Source organism: Maylandia zebra, linkage group LG18 (assembly GCF_041146795.1).
Source record: "Maylandia zebra isolate NMK-2024a linkage group LG18, Mzebra_GT3a, whole genome shotgun sequence".
NCBI classification, from domain to species: domain Eukaryota; kingdom Metazoa; phylum Chordata; class Actinopteri; order Cichliformes; family Cichlidae; genus Maylandia; species Maylandia zebra.
The window spans coordinates 22,052,006-22,068,822 of NC_135184.1; the positions used below are offsets into that span (position 1 = coordinate 22,052,006).

Genomic DNA, 16,817 nt, shown 5'->3' on the forward strand with positions numbered 1-16,817 from the left:
GTGAGGCGGGTACATCCTGTTTTTAAGTTGGGTTTTTTTTTTGATTTCATTGAGTTTGCAGTAACTGCCTCCTGTAGTCTTTATACTATGTGTATGATTTTTTTTTTTTTTTTTTTTTTTTTCCCAACGTCTGTGTGACGTTACACGGTTGCAGGTTTTTTGTTTTGTTTTTCCCTCTCTCTTCTCCCTGACACGTGTGGATTCAGCTCGTAGAACGAGACAAAGCCATGACAGCTGAATTTTAAAGAAAAGAAGAAAAAGAAAAAGACGTACCTAATTTACAAGGGCTTCCTCTGAACGCACAGACACACGATCACATTTTCAGGCTCACACGGTAGGAAGAATCAACTTATCCTTTATGGCAGCTAGTAGCTAGGTCATCCAGGGCTTCCAGACACTCGTCGTGTTCAAATCCCAGCAGCTGCAGAATGTTGTGCTTCTTTTTAGTTATTCTGTTTGTTGCTTTTTTCTTTCTTTCTTTCTTTTTTTGGGAGGGGGGGGTCTTTTGTGTGTCGGGGTGTGTGTGTGTGTAATTGCCCTACACAGTCATCACATGCAGATCCTGTTGGTGTGTATGGCGCTGCATCAGGGTGTCTCACAGATCAGGACGAGTTGCAGGGTTTAAATGTCAAGGAATTAAAGGTAACTCTTGAGTAAATATGTGGGCTGATTTTGCTGTGCTTTGGTGCTGTAGCCTGGATGATGATGATGATGTTTAACTTATTTTTGTCTGTTTCCTACGCGCGTGACGAGGCTGTCCTGGTTGAGCAGCAGCAGCGCACCAATTGGTGCGCAGATGAGCTCATGGTGCTTCTAGTGCAACTCCCTGCACAAATGCAGGAGAAATAAGTGGGTAAAGGGAGGCCGTTTTGTTCTCAGATCAACTTCTCCAATGCACTGTAGACCCAATGACCCTGTTCTCATTCTCGCCCTCACCCCTCCCCCTCTAAATGCCCACCCGGCCCCGTGGGGCTGGAGCGTGTTCCTCAGAGCAAACACGGGGCTGCGAGCGCGTCTATATGAGCCATTCTGTGATGACTGATGCGAGTCTGAGGCCCAACTTAAAGCTCTTACTTTCAACTGTCTGAGGTGACGCGTTAAACAATAAAATGTGTTGTGATTTCCAGATGGGTTCAGCGTAGATCCTGCTGTTGCACCAGGATGTTTGTGGCCGTCGAGAGAATGTTAGGGTTGATGTACAGTAGTTTAATTGTTAAAAGGTACTTTTTTTTTCTTTTTTTTTTCTTAACAAGACGTCTCCCCCTCCCCCACTTCCTTCCTAAAGGTTTGAAAACAGGGTTTCCTGAGGCATGCTAGCCAGTGACCTCTGACCTTTTTTGTGATTAGAGGTGGGGGGAATGCAAAGAGAGCCACGCCAGTACGGGGTGCCAGACTCCCCTCGAACCTCTGCTCTCCTCTATTTTTGCTTTAATTCTTTTTGTATGCAGAACCAAAATGTAAAACGTCAGCAAACTAGGTTTCAGGCCTAACCTGTGTGTATGTATATACCCTGGATACAATCATCGGGATCTTGTTTTTCAAAGCAAAACAACTTAATTGAAGATGAACGTAGTTTCTAAAAAAACATGTGTTATTATTTGTAAGTTAACCATCTGCATGTCTTCGAGCCTTCTGGCATTAGCTAATAATTTTTAAGATACAAAAAAAACAAAAATACAAAAAAACAAAAAACTTTTTACACATTTTATTTTTTACAATTTATTTGCTTACCTAAATATCCCAGACAATAATGTGACCCTTTTATTACTTCAAATTTATTTTTGTTTTCCATTTTGTTTTCTTTTTTTTTTTTCATTTTCCTTATTTCCTGTGTACTACATATAGGCGATTTATAACAAAATGAGAAAATTATTGAAGAAATTTTAAAATTGAAATATATTTTATTTGAAAGTTTATGGACCTTTTAACCGTGAGCCGGGAAAAATTGTATAATCGTATAATTTGAGCTGACTTGACGGTTATGAGAAATGTATCAAGAGTTTTATTTTTTATGCTTCTTTAATAAAGTCTTGTTTTGTTTTTGTTTTATTTTTGTTTCATTTTTTTACTGGAAAATAAGAACTTGTCTGTGTGCTGTGTCTTTATTGTCAGCGGAAATGTGCACAAGATTGCAGCAGCCGCATCTTCCGACCACATGGTGGCAGTAGAGATGCACCTGCAGAGGAGTAAACCATAATGACGTGAAAAGTGTAGCTCGGGAGTGTTTGCTTGTAAATGTGACAACAAGACGAAGTTATTCATTTAGGAACAGGTTTTTCCAGCATGTACTGTGAACTTGAAGATTGTGTGTCAACAGTATGAATCCAAACTGCTCAACTTTAAATACAGTCCCACTGTTTTCACTCAAACGTCACTCTTAAGTTGCAGCATTTAATGTACTTTAGGCTCAGTCTGAGCGTTAAGAGATATCAAGGACTTATACAGCTGTTGGGAGGAGTGAGTAGGATAAGAGGAGGCAGTTTGCTTTTTTTTGCTGCTTCAGTTTTATGTCAAAATGTACAACTCTGAGAAAAACGTGATTCGATGGAAGCTAGACGTCTCAAGAAGAAGTTGGGAACTAAAAAGCGACAGCTGAAGAAACATTTAATGAACATTTAATTACAGCAGGGCGGTAAAATGGCTGAGTATAAAAACGGCGGCAGAGTTTTAAAAATGTGGAATAATTTTAAAGTAATGTTCTTGAAAGTAGAATTGTGAATACTTCTGTCATCATCTGCAGTACAAAAGATTCAGAGAATCTCTGTGCGCTCGCCTGAAAATTGATACTGGATGTCCGTGATCTTCCGGTCCTGACGCGTCACTGCATTAAAAACAGGCGTGATTCCGTCATGGACGTCAATGCACCTTGGGGGGCGAGGGGGTGGGTACAGGAACACTTCCATCCACCAGAAACGCTGCTGTTTTCTCTGAGCCAAAAATAACCAGAGAAAAAGTGAGAAACTGCTCTGTGGTCAGATCATTCAAAGTTCCTGCAGGATAAAGAGGAGAGAGACCATCCACTTGGTTTACAAGTCTGCATCTATGATGGTAATAAGGTGCATCGGTGCCTGTGGAGTTGCACATTTGGAAAGGCTGAACGGTGTATATATAAGTAATAGAAGAGCATATGCTTCGTCCAGATGATGTCTTTCCGGCTCTTGAATCTTTCACTGAGACGATGCTAACATGCGTGCTTCACAGCAGAAGCGTTCACATGATGAACTGACCCGCACCAGCCCAGACTGTTCACCAACATTTGGCACATGAAATGAAAAATAAGACAAAGAAGACTCGGGACTTGTTTTTTAATGCTCCTCTCACCCGAATTCCATCAAAACCATTTTTACTTCTGTCAGTCACAACTGAAGAGTGATGATCACTCACTTTCCTGAATACTGTCCAGCACTGCATCAGTGTTTTCAATCAAATTACCTTTTTCAAATATGTATGAAGGAGCAAATAGAAAAATACACTGTCAGAGATTTACTTGCAAAAAACAGAAGTACATACTTTCCGTCTTGTGTCACAACTGCTCATCCAAGGATGCCCTGCTGCTCTGAGATTTGGTGAATGTGGAGGACATCTGTGTGCAGTCTGTGCAAAATGTAGCTGCAGTTACTTGTTTTTAGCTTACAGGAGTGGCCACCACTGTGGTCTTTTGCTGCCATAATCTGCTTTCAGAAATGCTCTTCTGCATACCTTGGTTATTTGAGTCACTGCTGCCGTCATATCAGCTCAGAGTAGTCTGACCATTCTCCTCTGACATCATCAAGGTATTTTCACCCAGAGAACCAGAGAATTTTGTCATTTCAGACCATTCCCTGTAAACCCTGGAGATGGCTGTGTGGGAAAATCCCAGGAGATCAGCAGTTTGTGAAATACTCAGACCAACAACCATGCAGCTTTCACTCACCTTTCTTCCTGATGCTCAGTTTGAACTTCAGCGTGCACATCTGCATGCCTCAATGCTTTGAATTACTGACCTGTGACTGTTTGAGTGGATAGTTGCATTAAAGAGCAGTTGAACAGGCGTACATAATAGAGTGGCCTCTGAATGTATGTAGGCTGACATGTGATATAAATGCTGTTTCAGGACCAAAAAGCGTGCACTTCACCGAAAGGGAAACCCATGCATTTAAATCTGAAGCCTGAACATGCGCAGACTCTTCAAATGGTTTTGTTTTGAACTGATCACATAAGTGTTTATTTGATGCTTTGCAAGACACAGGCTGATAACAGCTGTGCGGGGTTGTTGTGGTGGAGGTAAACAGAAGAGAGGGCACGGTTTTGAGTGCCGGCTTTCATTTTTCAGAAGATGTTTGTTTTTAAAGGTGCGGTTTTAATTCCCTTCAGTTTGTGTTTAGATTTCTGAGACGCTGTTTCTGGAAATCTGTTTAAACATTTGGCAAAATTGTAACAGGAAGTGTTGAGGCTGTTTAACAAAAAGGCAGCCTTGGACATTAAATATCTGAATTATAGACTCAGAAAACCAATAACAGCAGTATGGCATCAAGTCACATGAACACTTTTATATTTAACAGAAGGTTAAATTGCAAATATCCTAATGTATGACAACTAAACCTTCCAGATTCTCAGATATGGAAACTTGTCTCACACTGGGGTCAATGGACTGTTAAAGCACACATTTTATAGAGCAAATATCTTATTATTTGATATCATCCTTGTTAAATATAACATAAATGAAAATACTCATCTGTTACAACCCTTGTTAACTTTGGGATAAAACACCACAGTTATTTCTTCCTGACCACTTATCTGGTTTAGGGCTGACAGATGATCAGTGGAAACAGGAAGCACCTTATGTTTTTGTTTTGATTTTTAATAAATTTGCAATTATTTCAAGCTAGCGTTTTGTTTTTGTTTTGTTTTTAAATTTGTCATTGTGGAGTATTATGTGCAGAATTTTGAGGTGAAAATAAACCTAATCCATACTGGAATAAAGCTGCAATGCAACGAAATGTGGAACAAATGAAGTGCTGTGAATACCTCTCTGCTGAATCACACTTGTTATTAATCTCTCTCTCTTCCACAGCATGTCTTTATCCTGTCTTCCTTCTCTCACCCCAACCGGTCGCAGCAGATGGCCCCGCCCCTCCCTGAGCCTTGTTCTGCCGGAGGTTTCTTCCTGGGAGAAAAGGGAGTTTTTCCTTCCCACTGTTGCTGAAGTGTTTGCTCATAGGGGGTCATATGATTGTTGGGTTTTTTCCTCTATATGCATTATTGTAGGGTCTACCTTACAATATAAAGCGCCTTGAGGCAACTGTTGTTGTGATTTGGCGCTGTATAAATAAAATAAAATTGAATTGAATTTTCTGGTTGGCCAACTTAAATCACCAGTCACTCTAAACATGCATGTCCTTGGACTGTGGGAGGAAGAGGAGTAGCCGTGCAGACACAAGAAGAACATGCAAACTCTTGGACCTTGTCGCTATGAGGTGACAGTGCTAACAACTGTGCTGCCCACAATATACTAATCTCTGGGCTTAGAGTACAACATGTATAAAGCCTAAGACTGAAATGATCACCTGTCTTTCCTCACTCTTCACAGCGGAGAGGCAGCTGAAACTTGATCCCCTCTTTTGCTCCATATAGAGGTCAGAGGTCACACACAGAACAGAGAAGCCAGTTGATGTGTTCAAAGACTCACACTAGAAACTTGGATTAGGTCTCACTTGCATCCCAAAGTAAGAATAAAAATGACTGTTTCTGCTTCGACTCAGAGGCAGTGATGCGATTCTCAGAGAGACGGTTGGGTTGTGACACAAATGTCCTTTTAATAGGAAGCAGATCACAATCAGGCTGCATTCCAGTTCCACTTCATCCTCATTAAAGAACAATCGATAATGATAAGAAACAAATTAGAAACATCCTCGGTAGAAAATAATTCTCTCATGCGAGTTCTGTGTTCACTACATTCGTATTGGTTACAGATGACGTATTCACAAGCCTTTTGGAAACAACAGATAACACAGATGAGCTGTCGTTACATAGCTTTGAAAGTAAAAACAGGGAAGGAGGAGAAAAAACCCCCAAAACAAAACAGCAAGTAACATCAAAGAGACACGTGCTGGCACAATAAAGTTTCCCATCATGCAACTGGAGTTGATTCTATTCACAGGGCGCCATTGTTGGTCTCCGCGGAGGTGTGTCAGCGTGCATGCATGCATGTGTGTCATCTTACATGTGCCCTTTTGTGCTTGAGCAGAGGTCTGTGTGTGTGTGTGTGTGTCATCAGTGCATATGTGTGGTGGTGTCTGTATACGTGTACACACATACAGACGTGAACCAGGCAGCCAATGAGCCTCGGGCCGGGTCATCACTTATTTATTGTTGCTTTTTTTTTTCAGCTACAACCTGACATGTCAAGTTTTTGTCTTGAGCTCTGGGGTTACCAACGGCAACCCCCCAAAAAAGTTTAACTGTGTTTAAAGGAGCACTCCGCTGATTTGTGTGCAGGTAAAAACAAACAAAAGAGAGGGGAAAAAGGTAGTGCTTGGAGATGTTGTCCATATATTCTTCTTCCTCGGGGACTGCATTACCCACGATCCAGTCTGGGTTAGTTATTTGTTTTTCAGTTATCTCCCCCCTCTGCAGAGCTTTAAGCCACAAGCAGACAGGACTAAGCAGGACTGACTCTCCCACCCCTCCCTCTTTTTAAATAAGCAAACGCTCAAATCCTGTGCAACAGTAAAAATCAGTGGAGTTCCCCTTTTAATGTTGGGCAACAACAGCAAAATCAAGCACGATCAAGTGCAATTTAATGGCCTAAATCAGAGGCATGATTTGGTCTCCCCAAGAAAGACGTGCTTTTAGGGTTGAACTATCCCGACGATCGGAGAAAGAAGGCTCTGCTGAGAGTGAATAACATTCAGACGATTAGTTTTTGGTAGCTTTTGAACAGTTAAGCGAAGACAACATGTGACAGGGCCAGCAGTGACGCCCGGGTTAAAACAGAAACCTACCCGGCGTCACTGACATCACTCAGTTTTACACAGAGACTACAAGACGAGCCGGATGGCGACCGCGAACGCTTGCTCACCTTTTCACATGACTAAAAGTGACACTTGTACACCATAAATGCTTGGCGGTGACTCTGATGGCTTCATTCTTTGAATAAAAAAAAAAGAAAAAAGAAAAACATGAGCTCTGCTTCGTGCAAATTTGGTCCTACTGAAGGCAAAGCAGTAATTCAAAAGCAAAACACGTTCCTTCTTTCTTATCCAAAACGTGTGAGAAAGAGATTACACACTTCCAACAGGAATGGGAACTTTATGAGTCCACAAATAAAATATTTCAGTGAGTTACAAAAACCACGTGATCATAACTTTCCCATTCCTTTCATGCAGAGTGTGCAGTTGGTGCTTCTGTTAGTTATTGACAGCGCATACGTTTTGGGTGTGTAGGTACAATGTATTGCTCACAATCTCACAGCCCATTTTGCAGGTGTGACTATCAGCCCACACAGGCACACACACACACACACACACACACACACACACACACACTCTCACAAACACACACCCCTTCACGCATACATTAACAAAAAGCGTATTCACCAGCTTTGTTGGTGAAACAAACCACTATTGCCTTGAACAGATGTGTTCAGATGCGTGTGCAGGCCATCGGGAGGAAAGTGTTCCACCGAGCGGTTGTTCGGCACCACGTGTCCTTTTTATTTGTTTCGAGTTCCTCCACGGTGACACTTCAAGGTTTAAATGGCAGAACAAGCAGGCGGGCAACAGAAGCACGGACAGCATGAGTTAGTGCATGAAGTGACATCCCAGTCCACCCATCCTGTAGCCCTTTTTTTTTTAAATTAATGTGCACTCTTCAGGGGGGAGGGGAAGGTAAGACGTCGGGGCATTGCTCCGTTTTGTCGTGACGTGAAGCAACAAGAAACATTTTAAAAACTGCACATTGTGTGTGGCCGCGGCTTTTGCCCCTAACGGCACGTCACACGTCACGGCACGTCATGGATCCACTGGTGGTGTGTCTTCATGTCACATTTTATAAAAACCTTACTGTACCGGGGTTAAATGCACCATGCTCACACAGACAACATATCAGAGGCACCCATCTTTAACACGGGAGTGGGAACGGTATAATCACAGTGTTCCTGGGGGTCAACATGCAGGAGATTACATTACAGGACTAGCAGTGATGTTGACCTTGGATGTCAGATGATCCAGGGTCAGTGTTGTGTTTTTTGTTTGTTTGTTTGTCTGTTTTTGAGGGGAAGGAGGGCTGATCTTAGATCTGTGTCTGAACTCCAAATTACACAATATGTTACATCGTGGGAAGCCTACAAAGAGCAAAACAACGAGGGTCGGGGAGACGGACTGGAAGAACGACACACAGTCAGGCAGGCAAGCAGACGGACGGACAGGCTGACGGAGCATAGCTATGGCGAGGAGCAAAGTGCAAAGTGGTCATTCTCAACCTATTCACATGGACTTGTTGTGGATGCAGTGAGCGTTATCTCACATCTAAATGCGCGGCGTATAAAAGGCGTAGTGTGGCAGGAACGAGTGAGTGAGGGATGGGGATGTGAGGCTTCAGTGGAGAGTTTTTGGGGGAAATGACTAATGAGATTCATATAAACATATTCCTGCTTGTTTGCATTGATAACATTGCGATGTAAATGTTGCATAATGTAAGCGAGATATGTACAACTGAGCATTTTTATGTGTGTGCTTGTGTATTGCACGTGGTTGTCTAACTATGCAGGTGTGAGTAGTATGTGTGCGTAACACTTTGCCGGTCAGGTACGTCTCTGTGCACACGTGCTCTCTCGCTCTCCTCTCCCTCCCCTCAGCTGCGGCCCTCTTCGGCCGAACGCTGGTCTGACTTGAGTTTGACGAATTCTTTCGCCACGTCGTCGTTGTTGCGCTGAGAGAGGATGCGCAACACCGTCAGGCCCGTCTCGTCCATGTGGACGCGTCTGCCCAGCGGCATCCAGCAGGTGACGCTGCCCTTGTTGGCTATGTCCTTCACCTGCAGCACAGCCATGCCCACGGTGCGGTCCTCCCTGGCGAAGCAGTAGTCCTTCACGCACACTTGCAGCTCGTAGCTCTCCGGCCCGACCTCAGTGCCCAGTGAGCTGGAATGAGACAGAAAACACACGATAAAGGTCAGCTTGTCTCTTCTGGATCAGCTGGTGCTGCAAATCAGACTGAGTGGACACTCACTACTGGAAGCTCTCATTGAACTTTGGCGACCAGCTGTTGTTCTTGGACTTGGTGGCAAATTTCCTCTTCTTGTCACTCAGGTGAGGGCCGATGATGTAGACTTCGACGAAAGGCCTGAAGCCCTGTGCTTTCCATTTCAGGTCATTAGCAGCGATCACTGGACACAGAAAGCCAGGGTAGGTAACATGAGTAATAAATCCATAACAAACTTTCAGCATGATTAAATTGGTCTGAGAGGAATTTAAGGCTCCTGTGGGTCTGCTTTCAGACTTTATAAAATACAGAAGACCAGATCAGCAGTGGAAAATACAACCAAAGAGTCCAGTGACTTTAGTCCTTTCTAAGGACCTCTCCTCGTGCACCTCTGGACTGCTTATAGAGCAGCCATTATTCTCATATTGCTATTATACAAATTCTGTTTACACTCTGTTTGCTGTGGACCTCAGTGAGAGGAAACATCAGCTTCTGTGTCAATGATCATCACAGTGATGAGAGCCGATTCTCTGGCTAGGACCCTGGGACCAAACAGCAGACTTCAAAGTCCACTCTGTCTAAATCTGAAGGCGACACGTCAGGAGCATGCTTGTTTGTTTTTTTTGCTTTGTTTGTTTGTTTTTTAACTCATCGGCTTTTGCACTGAGAATTCGTCCCATAGGGTCAGACTGTTGACTGTAATGTGCATTCTGTGGAAGTGGTGAGAGCATGAGAGGCGAGACTGAGTAGAATAAAATCACATTTGGCTTTTGCTTTGTTTTGTATACAGCAGTGCATTTTACGCTGTGGGCCACATACAGGCCACTTTGATGGTAAATGGGCCGGTTCCCCTTTGTGTTAGTGTAAACAAGTTTAACCACACAGCCCTGAGACATCTTGATTTAAGAAAAAGAAGTACAGTTTCAAGAGTTCTATGTGTTTCTTTTTTCTACATGACACAGAAATGTTGCTGTAATGAATGAAAGCATGCATCTATCAGCATGACTCTTCAGGCTAAATTTGTAAAAAACAGATGTGTAAAACTGCCCAATTAAGCAGAAAGATTTGCCCTTTATTTTCAAACACTTACTGTCTGTAGCAGGTAGTAAAAAAAACAGGTACTTTTAAGCCATTTAATTGTTTATCTATTACTTATTTACTTTACTTGATCAGTACCCAAATCTGTACAAATTGTGAAAATACAGTTAAAAGTTCCAAATGTATGGCCTCCATATTTTCCAAAGCTATCCAGTGAGTCACACTGGAGTCTTTGCCTGGCCGATTCTGGCCCCTAGACCTTATGTTTGACACCCTTCTTTGAGCAGCTTCCACCTGAAAGAGCAGGGTTTGAATTCTGCCATGATGCAGATGGCTGTACTAGTCTGGTGGGAGGGGCTGTTTGTTTTTCGGCCTTCTTCACATTTCTGCCGACTGAACAGCTTTAAGTGAAAAAATAAAAGAAGGTGACAGAAGACACAACCGCAAAAGCTGCTCTGCTATTTTTACCTTTCACACTGATCTTGTGTTCTCCATTAGGCTGGGGTAAAATGTCCACATTCATGACCCCCTCACCGACTGCATCCACTCCAGACGCTGCAAAGACACGCTCTGTTAGTGGATGACAGGCAACTGTGCCCCTACTTTATCTTTCCATGGCTGTGAACTTGTGTTTTCTGCAGACCCTGATGTAGCACAGTTGAGATGTATGACTTCAAGAATTGTAATGTATCAGCAGACTGTGAACTATATTTAAACATGCAGATGTTACACACAAACGTGCGCATGCAGGCAGGAGTTCTCTGAGATAATCTGGTGGCCGGGTAAAGCGGCTTTTGTGCGAGCTGTAATCCAAAGAAAATGGCAAACTCTAATGCAGTGAGAAATCTTAATTTGTTAAAGAGACTACAAACTCTGAACTGAAAAGAAAAAAGTAGATTAATATGAAAGGAAACTAAAACAGACTGGACAAACACTGCTTTTAGTTAACTACCACTGCTGTCTTAAATATCATGTTTCTGTGTCTCATGCAGCAGGCAGGGTATGCATACTGTTATGTAGCAGGCTACATCTTTCATAACTGGGCATGTACTTTAATCAATTAAAGAGCAAAAAAAAAAGAAGAGGGAGCAGAGTGAGATCTGAGCTGTGCCCAAAGCGAACACTGCTCGCAGTCAGGTTATCTTGGGTTCCTGACAGTTTGATCACAAATGTATCTGAGCAGAAGCTTGAGTGCTGCAGGTTTGCCCTGGGGGACATGCAGACGTTACATAACACTGCAGACTTGTACCTTTTTCTGGTGGTGTGTCTTCGTTCGCTGTGTACCTGATCCCTTTTCCTCCATGGACTGAGGGGAAATGAAAGGAAGTTAGTATTAAAAGAACAAGCTCACACTAGTACATCTGCACATGAATATCATTTTCCAACCCAACAGTTTATAGAAGTGGTTCTGGCTGATGTGTCTGACACCTAAAGGATTAGGTATCCCTCAGCAAGGTGTCCAGAAACATGTCTCTGACCTACAAACCATCTTCAGGCTTTTAAACTTATATACTTTGTATCTAAAACAAGCAAAGGCAAAGAGTATTTTGCAGTTTTCCTACCATAACTCACTCAACCAGTGAATTAAGCATTTTCTGTACTGTAAGCAAGTCATTCTTTTTAATCCCATAATCCTGTTTAATTCCATAAACCACAGTAACAAAGAATAAGCAGCTGAGCGCTTTGAGAACATCTGAAAGCTTATTTGTGTGAAATTGTTTGAAGCTACCTTGTGACCGTGTGTGTGTGAATCAGATTGAAGTCGTACCCTGAGCGTTCTGCGAGAGGACAAACTTCCTGATGAGTTTATCTGTGGCCTGCGTGTACAGAGACAGGGCGTAGCGCAGAGACTGCAGATCCGGACTCTTTTCCAGAAACGTTTTCTTCAGGCCCACACCGCCGGCGTGGAAGTATTGCTGTGTAACAGATGTGACATGACACGCTTATTGAGGATAACCGAATGGCAGATAGACGGCAGACACAGCGAGCTCTAAGCAGAGCGTGTAATGTGAGCGAGTGCGACTAAACTGCCTTGTAGCGTGCATCAGGGTTGTCAGTATGCAAGCAATGAAGAAGTAATTTAAAGATCTCTAAATGTGCGCCAAACCTGGCAGATGCAACAGTGATTAAGAGTCACATTTAAGGTGGGTTGATTAAGAATGGAGAATACTTCTTTTTTCTATTGATTTAAAGAGAAGTCTCATGTATGATCACAGTGTCCATAGTAAGTAGGGAGATTCTATAATATGTGCTGCCTAAAAAACATGTGATCACCTCCTCATACCTTAATGGTGTCCAGCGCTAGCTCTATTACTGCACACTGCTTAGGAGTCAGAGCCTTGGCCTCCTCTCGGCCCATGTGTTCCTGCAGGACAGGGAGAGAGGAGTCATTCTGTACTGCTGACATTCAATAAACGCAATTGTTTAGACATGTTCTTGTTCCACTCATCTATTTTTAATCACCTTCAGCTTTGAAAGCTGTCCCAACTCCTTTGCAGCATTGAAGATCATCTGAGTTCCCTGTCGAGGAGAGACACAAAGACCAGGTGGCGCAGAGTGAGTGGATAAAAGAAACAAGTGGAGTTTTCTGAGATGTGCCAGTGAGGAAGATTTGCAAGGTGACAGGTGAGCAAACTCCAAGTTTTATGCTGGTTTATGCACTTTAGTAACGTTGATTTGAGTGAAAATTACCTTCTAAACAAACAAAGCAAAAAGGTTACGTCTTTGGAAAGTTCTCAACAGCAAGGAGGATTATAGTTTAAGTGCTTAAGTGTGCAGTCAGCAGTACTGCAGGGACTCATTGTCACGTAACGCTGCCTCTGGTGCACTGTGCTGCCATCTGAACTGAGTTTTTGAACTGATGCACTGTATCCACATAGAAAAAAGTGACAAAGGCTATGAAGAGTGAAGTTAAGATCCCTGTTTAAAAAAGAAGAGTGTTTCTTCATGCTTAAAAAGGCTGCACATATACTTACAATCACCTATGAAAGGATGAACAAGAAAAATGGCAGGATAGATGTGTTAATGTACAAATCCAGGGTAACGCAGCAAACCAAAACACTAAAGAGGAAAAGGGTGAAAATATCCGGGGGGCGGCTGTCTTGTTTTTTAAACACGTACCGTCTGGTCAGTAAGGGTCGGAAGCACGATTGTTTTTTCCATCGTGTTCATCACCAGCTTCCACAGCTCCTTTAGCACTCTCTTCAGGACCGTTTTCTCACAGATCTTAGCAAACAGTGATAAGCTAAAACACAAAGAACACAGAATCTCTTAACACACACTATAACAGCTTAAAACATGATTTCAGTCATGGGTGTAATTTTTTTTATTCATTTTGATCATCAGATACAGCCACAGGGAAAAAATAGACATGACCCTTGTTTGAGGCTTTTGGCTAGGGCTTTTCAAAATAAAAGTATCTATTTGGTTTTTTTGTTAGCGGTGGCATTGTTGGACTGGGAGCAAAACTTTATTTGGTTTCATGGCAATCCTTTTTTTTCTATAAAATGCTTATTGTGCAAAATATTGGAATTTTTCATAGCAAAAGCAGCAACTGAAAATGTGGCCATTTAAAAAAAAAATAAAAATAAATAAAAAGCATTTTTTTCCCGTTTTTCTAGGTAAGGTCAAGAAATCTCAACATTTGATCCCAACTCTTGAGACAAATTTAAGTTGTTTTTTTAAACTTTATTGATGGTCCATGGAGAGACACTTACTTGCTGTCCAGGAAGTCCATGATGGGTTGCAGGACATTGTCAGCTTCCTGCACTACACTGCCGTTTGCTGGGACAGTCTGACCTTTGACCTGGGCTAGGATGTCCCCCATTTGCCTCACGTTATCCTCGATCTGCGGCTGGAAACTATATCATCGTTTGGAAATATTCAAATGAAATGGACTCAAAAAATTATTCTTTGCCCCCACGAACATGATAGAATAATTTTGAATAAAATCTAACTGAAAAAAAGAAAATCAAAAGATTATTTATTCAGATTATTAATCATTAAGGAAAATATACTTGGTATAAACCGAGTGTATACCAGCCAAGTACAGTTGATTTGACTATTTTCCATAAAATTTAACATTTTGTACTTATGTAACAAGATTACATGAAAGATTTAAATGTAATTGAATTACTTAAAATCAGCTTTTTTGGGCCACAAATATTTTTCTAAGTGTGTGTTAAAGCTACTGTGGTTTCAGGGTGACAAACAGACGCACACACCTGACAGCAAAGATGCGGCTGAGGTCATCCATGACGCTATTCAGTTTGTTCTGCAGCTCCTTCAGGAAGTCGCTGGCCTCCACATTGAGCTGGAAGAAGACAGATGTGTTGAGTGCAACAGCCGGGTCACATGAGAACAACCAAAATGAAAACAGCCCGTTTGGAAACTCACATCTTTGCCTCCCATGGCCTCAAACATCTTCTCCAGCTGAACTCTGAGCTGCTGGATGTTATTGATTATGATACATGGCTGACGGGAGAAGGAGAAAAATCATTACACACACTTTTGTCTCTTTCACCCCCCTCTCTCCATCCCCATCCTCTGTCTGCTCCTGGCTTTTTATTGTGATCAATCAAGGTTAGGCCTCAACCTTTTTATTGCCTTGTCTGTGAAAGCACTCTTTTGATGCAGGGTAGCAGAAGCAAGAGTTTTCAGTAATTAGTGCACCTCCGGGGCCTCCTAGTCTCTCTGGGAGTGCAGCCCACGTTTCCCCAACCTTATATCACATTCAGCTAATTACACAGTTCTAATTCACTTTGAGAGCTGCAACCTGGGCACAGCTATTACACTGAGGAACAGTTTATTATGTTCAAATTAATCAACTTGACCATTTACACCAATCAGTGTAGAACATAAAATGCAGTTCGAGCTCCACAGTTTTTCCACGCTTACCACTTTCTCTTTCTTGACATGATTTGGAAAGTCCTTTGCTATGATGTCAGCATAAGACAGCAGGACATTGCCAATCGTCTAAAAAATAAAATAGTAATAGTTAGACATATATGACAGCGGGGAAACACTCTGTGAGAGATTTAGTCGGTGAAAGTCACCTTGGCAAATCTCTTCATGTAGTTTCCAACGATCTGAGGGTCAGGACACTCCAGTTTACGGATGATTTCAAAGCTCTGATTGAGCTGAGAGAACACGTCCACCACTGAGCAGGAGAACAGAGCGTGCTCTGACGTTACCTGGAACTGTTGATCAACAAGAAAGAGCAGGAGAAGTATTAGAAGCAAGCGGTACATCACATTGACCTGAGCACTGACATTAACACAGACAGGGCTCGAATCCCCTGATGGCCACCAACGGGAGAAATTCACATCTGGAACAATGGAGCTGACCCTGAGGTCAGCTTCCTGTGACGGCATTTTAAAAAAGTTCTTCTAAAATCTTTTGGATCAGGGTGATCAAGGCGATCAGAGGGCCATGATGGGAAACAAGTCCCTCATTAACAGCCCGGCCATTAGCCAAGAAGTGAATAATGTTATGGTAAGCGCCGGAGCCTGGGGATCGTTTTTTTTGCTGACACAGGAAAGCAGAAGCCGCCTCTGGTGACAGTAATTGGACCCAAAGGATCCCCGACATATGAGCTGGGAGACTCTTCAGCTGCTTTGTATCGACTTTTTGGTGTGAGCCAGACTGAGAGTGTGAGATGCTTCATGGTACTTATGTGTGTGTGTGTGTGTGTGTGTGTGTGTGTGTGTATGTGTGTACTAACTGGTGCAGTGAGGCATTTTTTCACTTTGGTATTGAGTCAGTATCGAGCCATTATTGACTCCCTTGAGGCATTCAACCCTTTCGTCTTAGTTTGGGATGCACTGAGTCGGAGAGATGATGAGAAATTCCAGAATTTGCATGAAAATTGCATGAATACATTTTTCGGGGGAATTTGCCTTCAGGTGATGGGCCTCATTTAAGTTTTCACTATGTATTCAGCTGCTGTCTCAACAGAATGTGATTGTTCAACATTTTCCTCCATAATTTTGTAGTTCCAAAAAAGTTTAACTATTCCTTAAAATGCGAAATAAGGCAAGCATAAAACTGCATCTCATAATGTTTGACATTGTGGGTGTAATCTTATGAAGTTTTATGCATATGTCAGTATTTAAAACAGATACATATGAGGATTTAACTACAGCAACACCTGAAAATCTGATAATACATAACCTAAGATCATGTCTGAAAAGAGTTACCCCATCTTTTTTGTCCCTCTCGAGGGCCCCGTGGAGAAAATCTCTGGACACTTCCTCATTCTCGTCCAACCACATGATGACAAATGGCTCAAACCAGCTGCACAACACAGAATGACAAAGGGCAACATAAATCTTTATGCCACGGTGGTAAATGTTTCAGGAAAAGCATGCGGTGCTATAGAAAAATACTCACGCTGGATATTCAGGTACGTGCTTCTGGAAAGTGGGAAGTTCTTTGCAGTACTCATTATAGAGCCACTTCACCTTGAAGTGCAAATTCATATAATCTGCACTTTTGCACAGGCGTTGCTTCTCATGCTCTGAATATCAAAGTGGAAGAACAGGTGAGGAAAATTACACGCAAAAATTCCAAAATAAAAAAAGCCCATCACTCCCATCT

General features: G+C 42.3%; 1 protein-coding gene and 1 long non-coding RNA gene across 2 annotated transcripts in view; one reads left to right on the plus strand and one right to left on the minus strand.

Moving 5' to 3' along the window:
- Positions 1–8,832: 8,832 nt before the first annotated feature.
- The window catches only part of LOC101482480 (protein unc-13 homolog A), a 30,177-nt gene continuing 22,192 nt past the window's right edge, over positions 8,833–16,817 (minus strand). The window contains exons 27-41 of the mRNA XM_076876543.1: positions 16,611–16,737; positions 16,418–16,514; positions 15,275–15,418; positions 15,117–15,194; positions 14,616–14,693; positions 14,444–14,532; positions 13,937–14,080; positions 13,341–13,464; positions 12,684–12,740; positions 12,505–12,585; positions 11,989–12,136; positions 11,470–11,526; positions 10,689–10,775; positions 9,210–9,366; positions 8,833–9,121 (exon numbers count right to left, since the gene is read on the minus strand). Coding sequence (XP_076732658.1) covers positions 8,833–9,121; positions 9,210–9,366; positions 10,689–10,775; positions 11,470–11,526; positions 11,989–12,136; positions 12,505–12,585; positions 12,684–12,740; positions 13,341–13,464; positions 13,937–14,080; positions 14,444–14,532; positions 14,616–14,693; positions 15,117–15,194; positions 15,275–15,418; positions 16,418–16,514; positions 16,611–16,737 — 1,757 coding nt within the window. The remainder of the gene's footprint in view (positions 9,122–9,209; positions 9,367–10,688; positions 10,776–11,469; positions 11,527–11,988; positions 12,137–12,504; positions 12,586–12,683; positions 12,741–13,340; positions 13,465–13,936; positions 14,081–14,443; positions 14,533–14,615; positions 14,694–15,116; positions 15,195–15,274; positions 15,419–16,417; positions 16,515–16,610; positions 16,738–16,817) is intronic.
- On the plus strand, positions 12,145–13,928 carry LOC143413446 (uncharacterized). Its single transcript, XR_013094046.1, has 3 exons — positions 12,145–12,364; positions 12,719–12,845; positions 13,841–13,928. It is a non-coding gene; the product is annotated as an uncharacterized LOC143413446 (long non-coding RNA).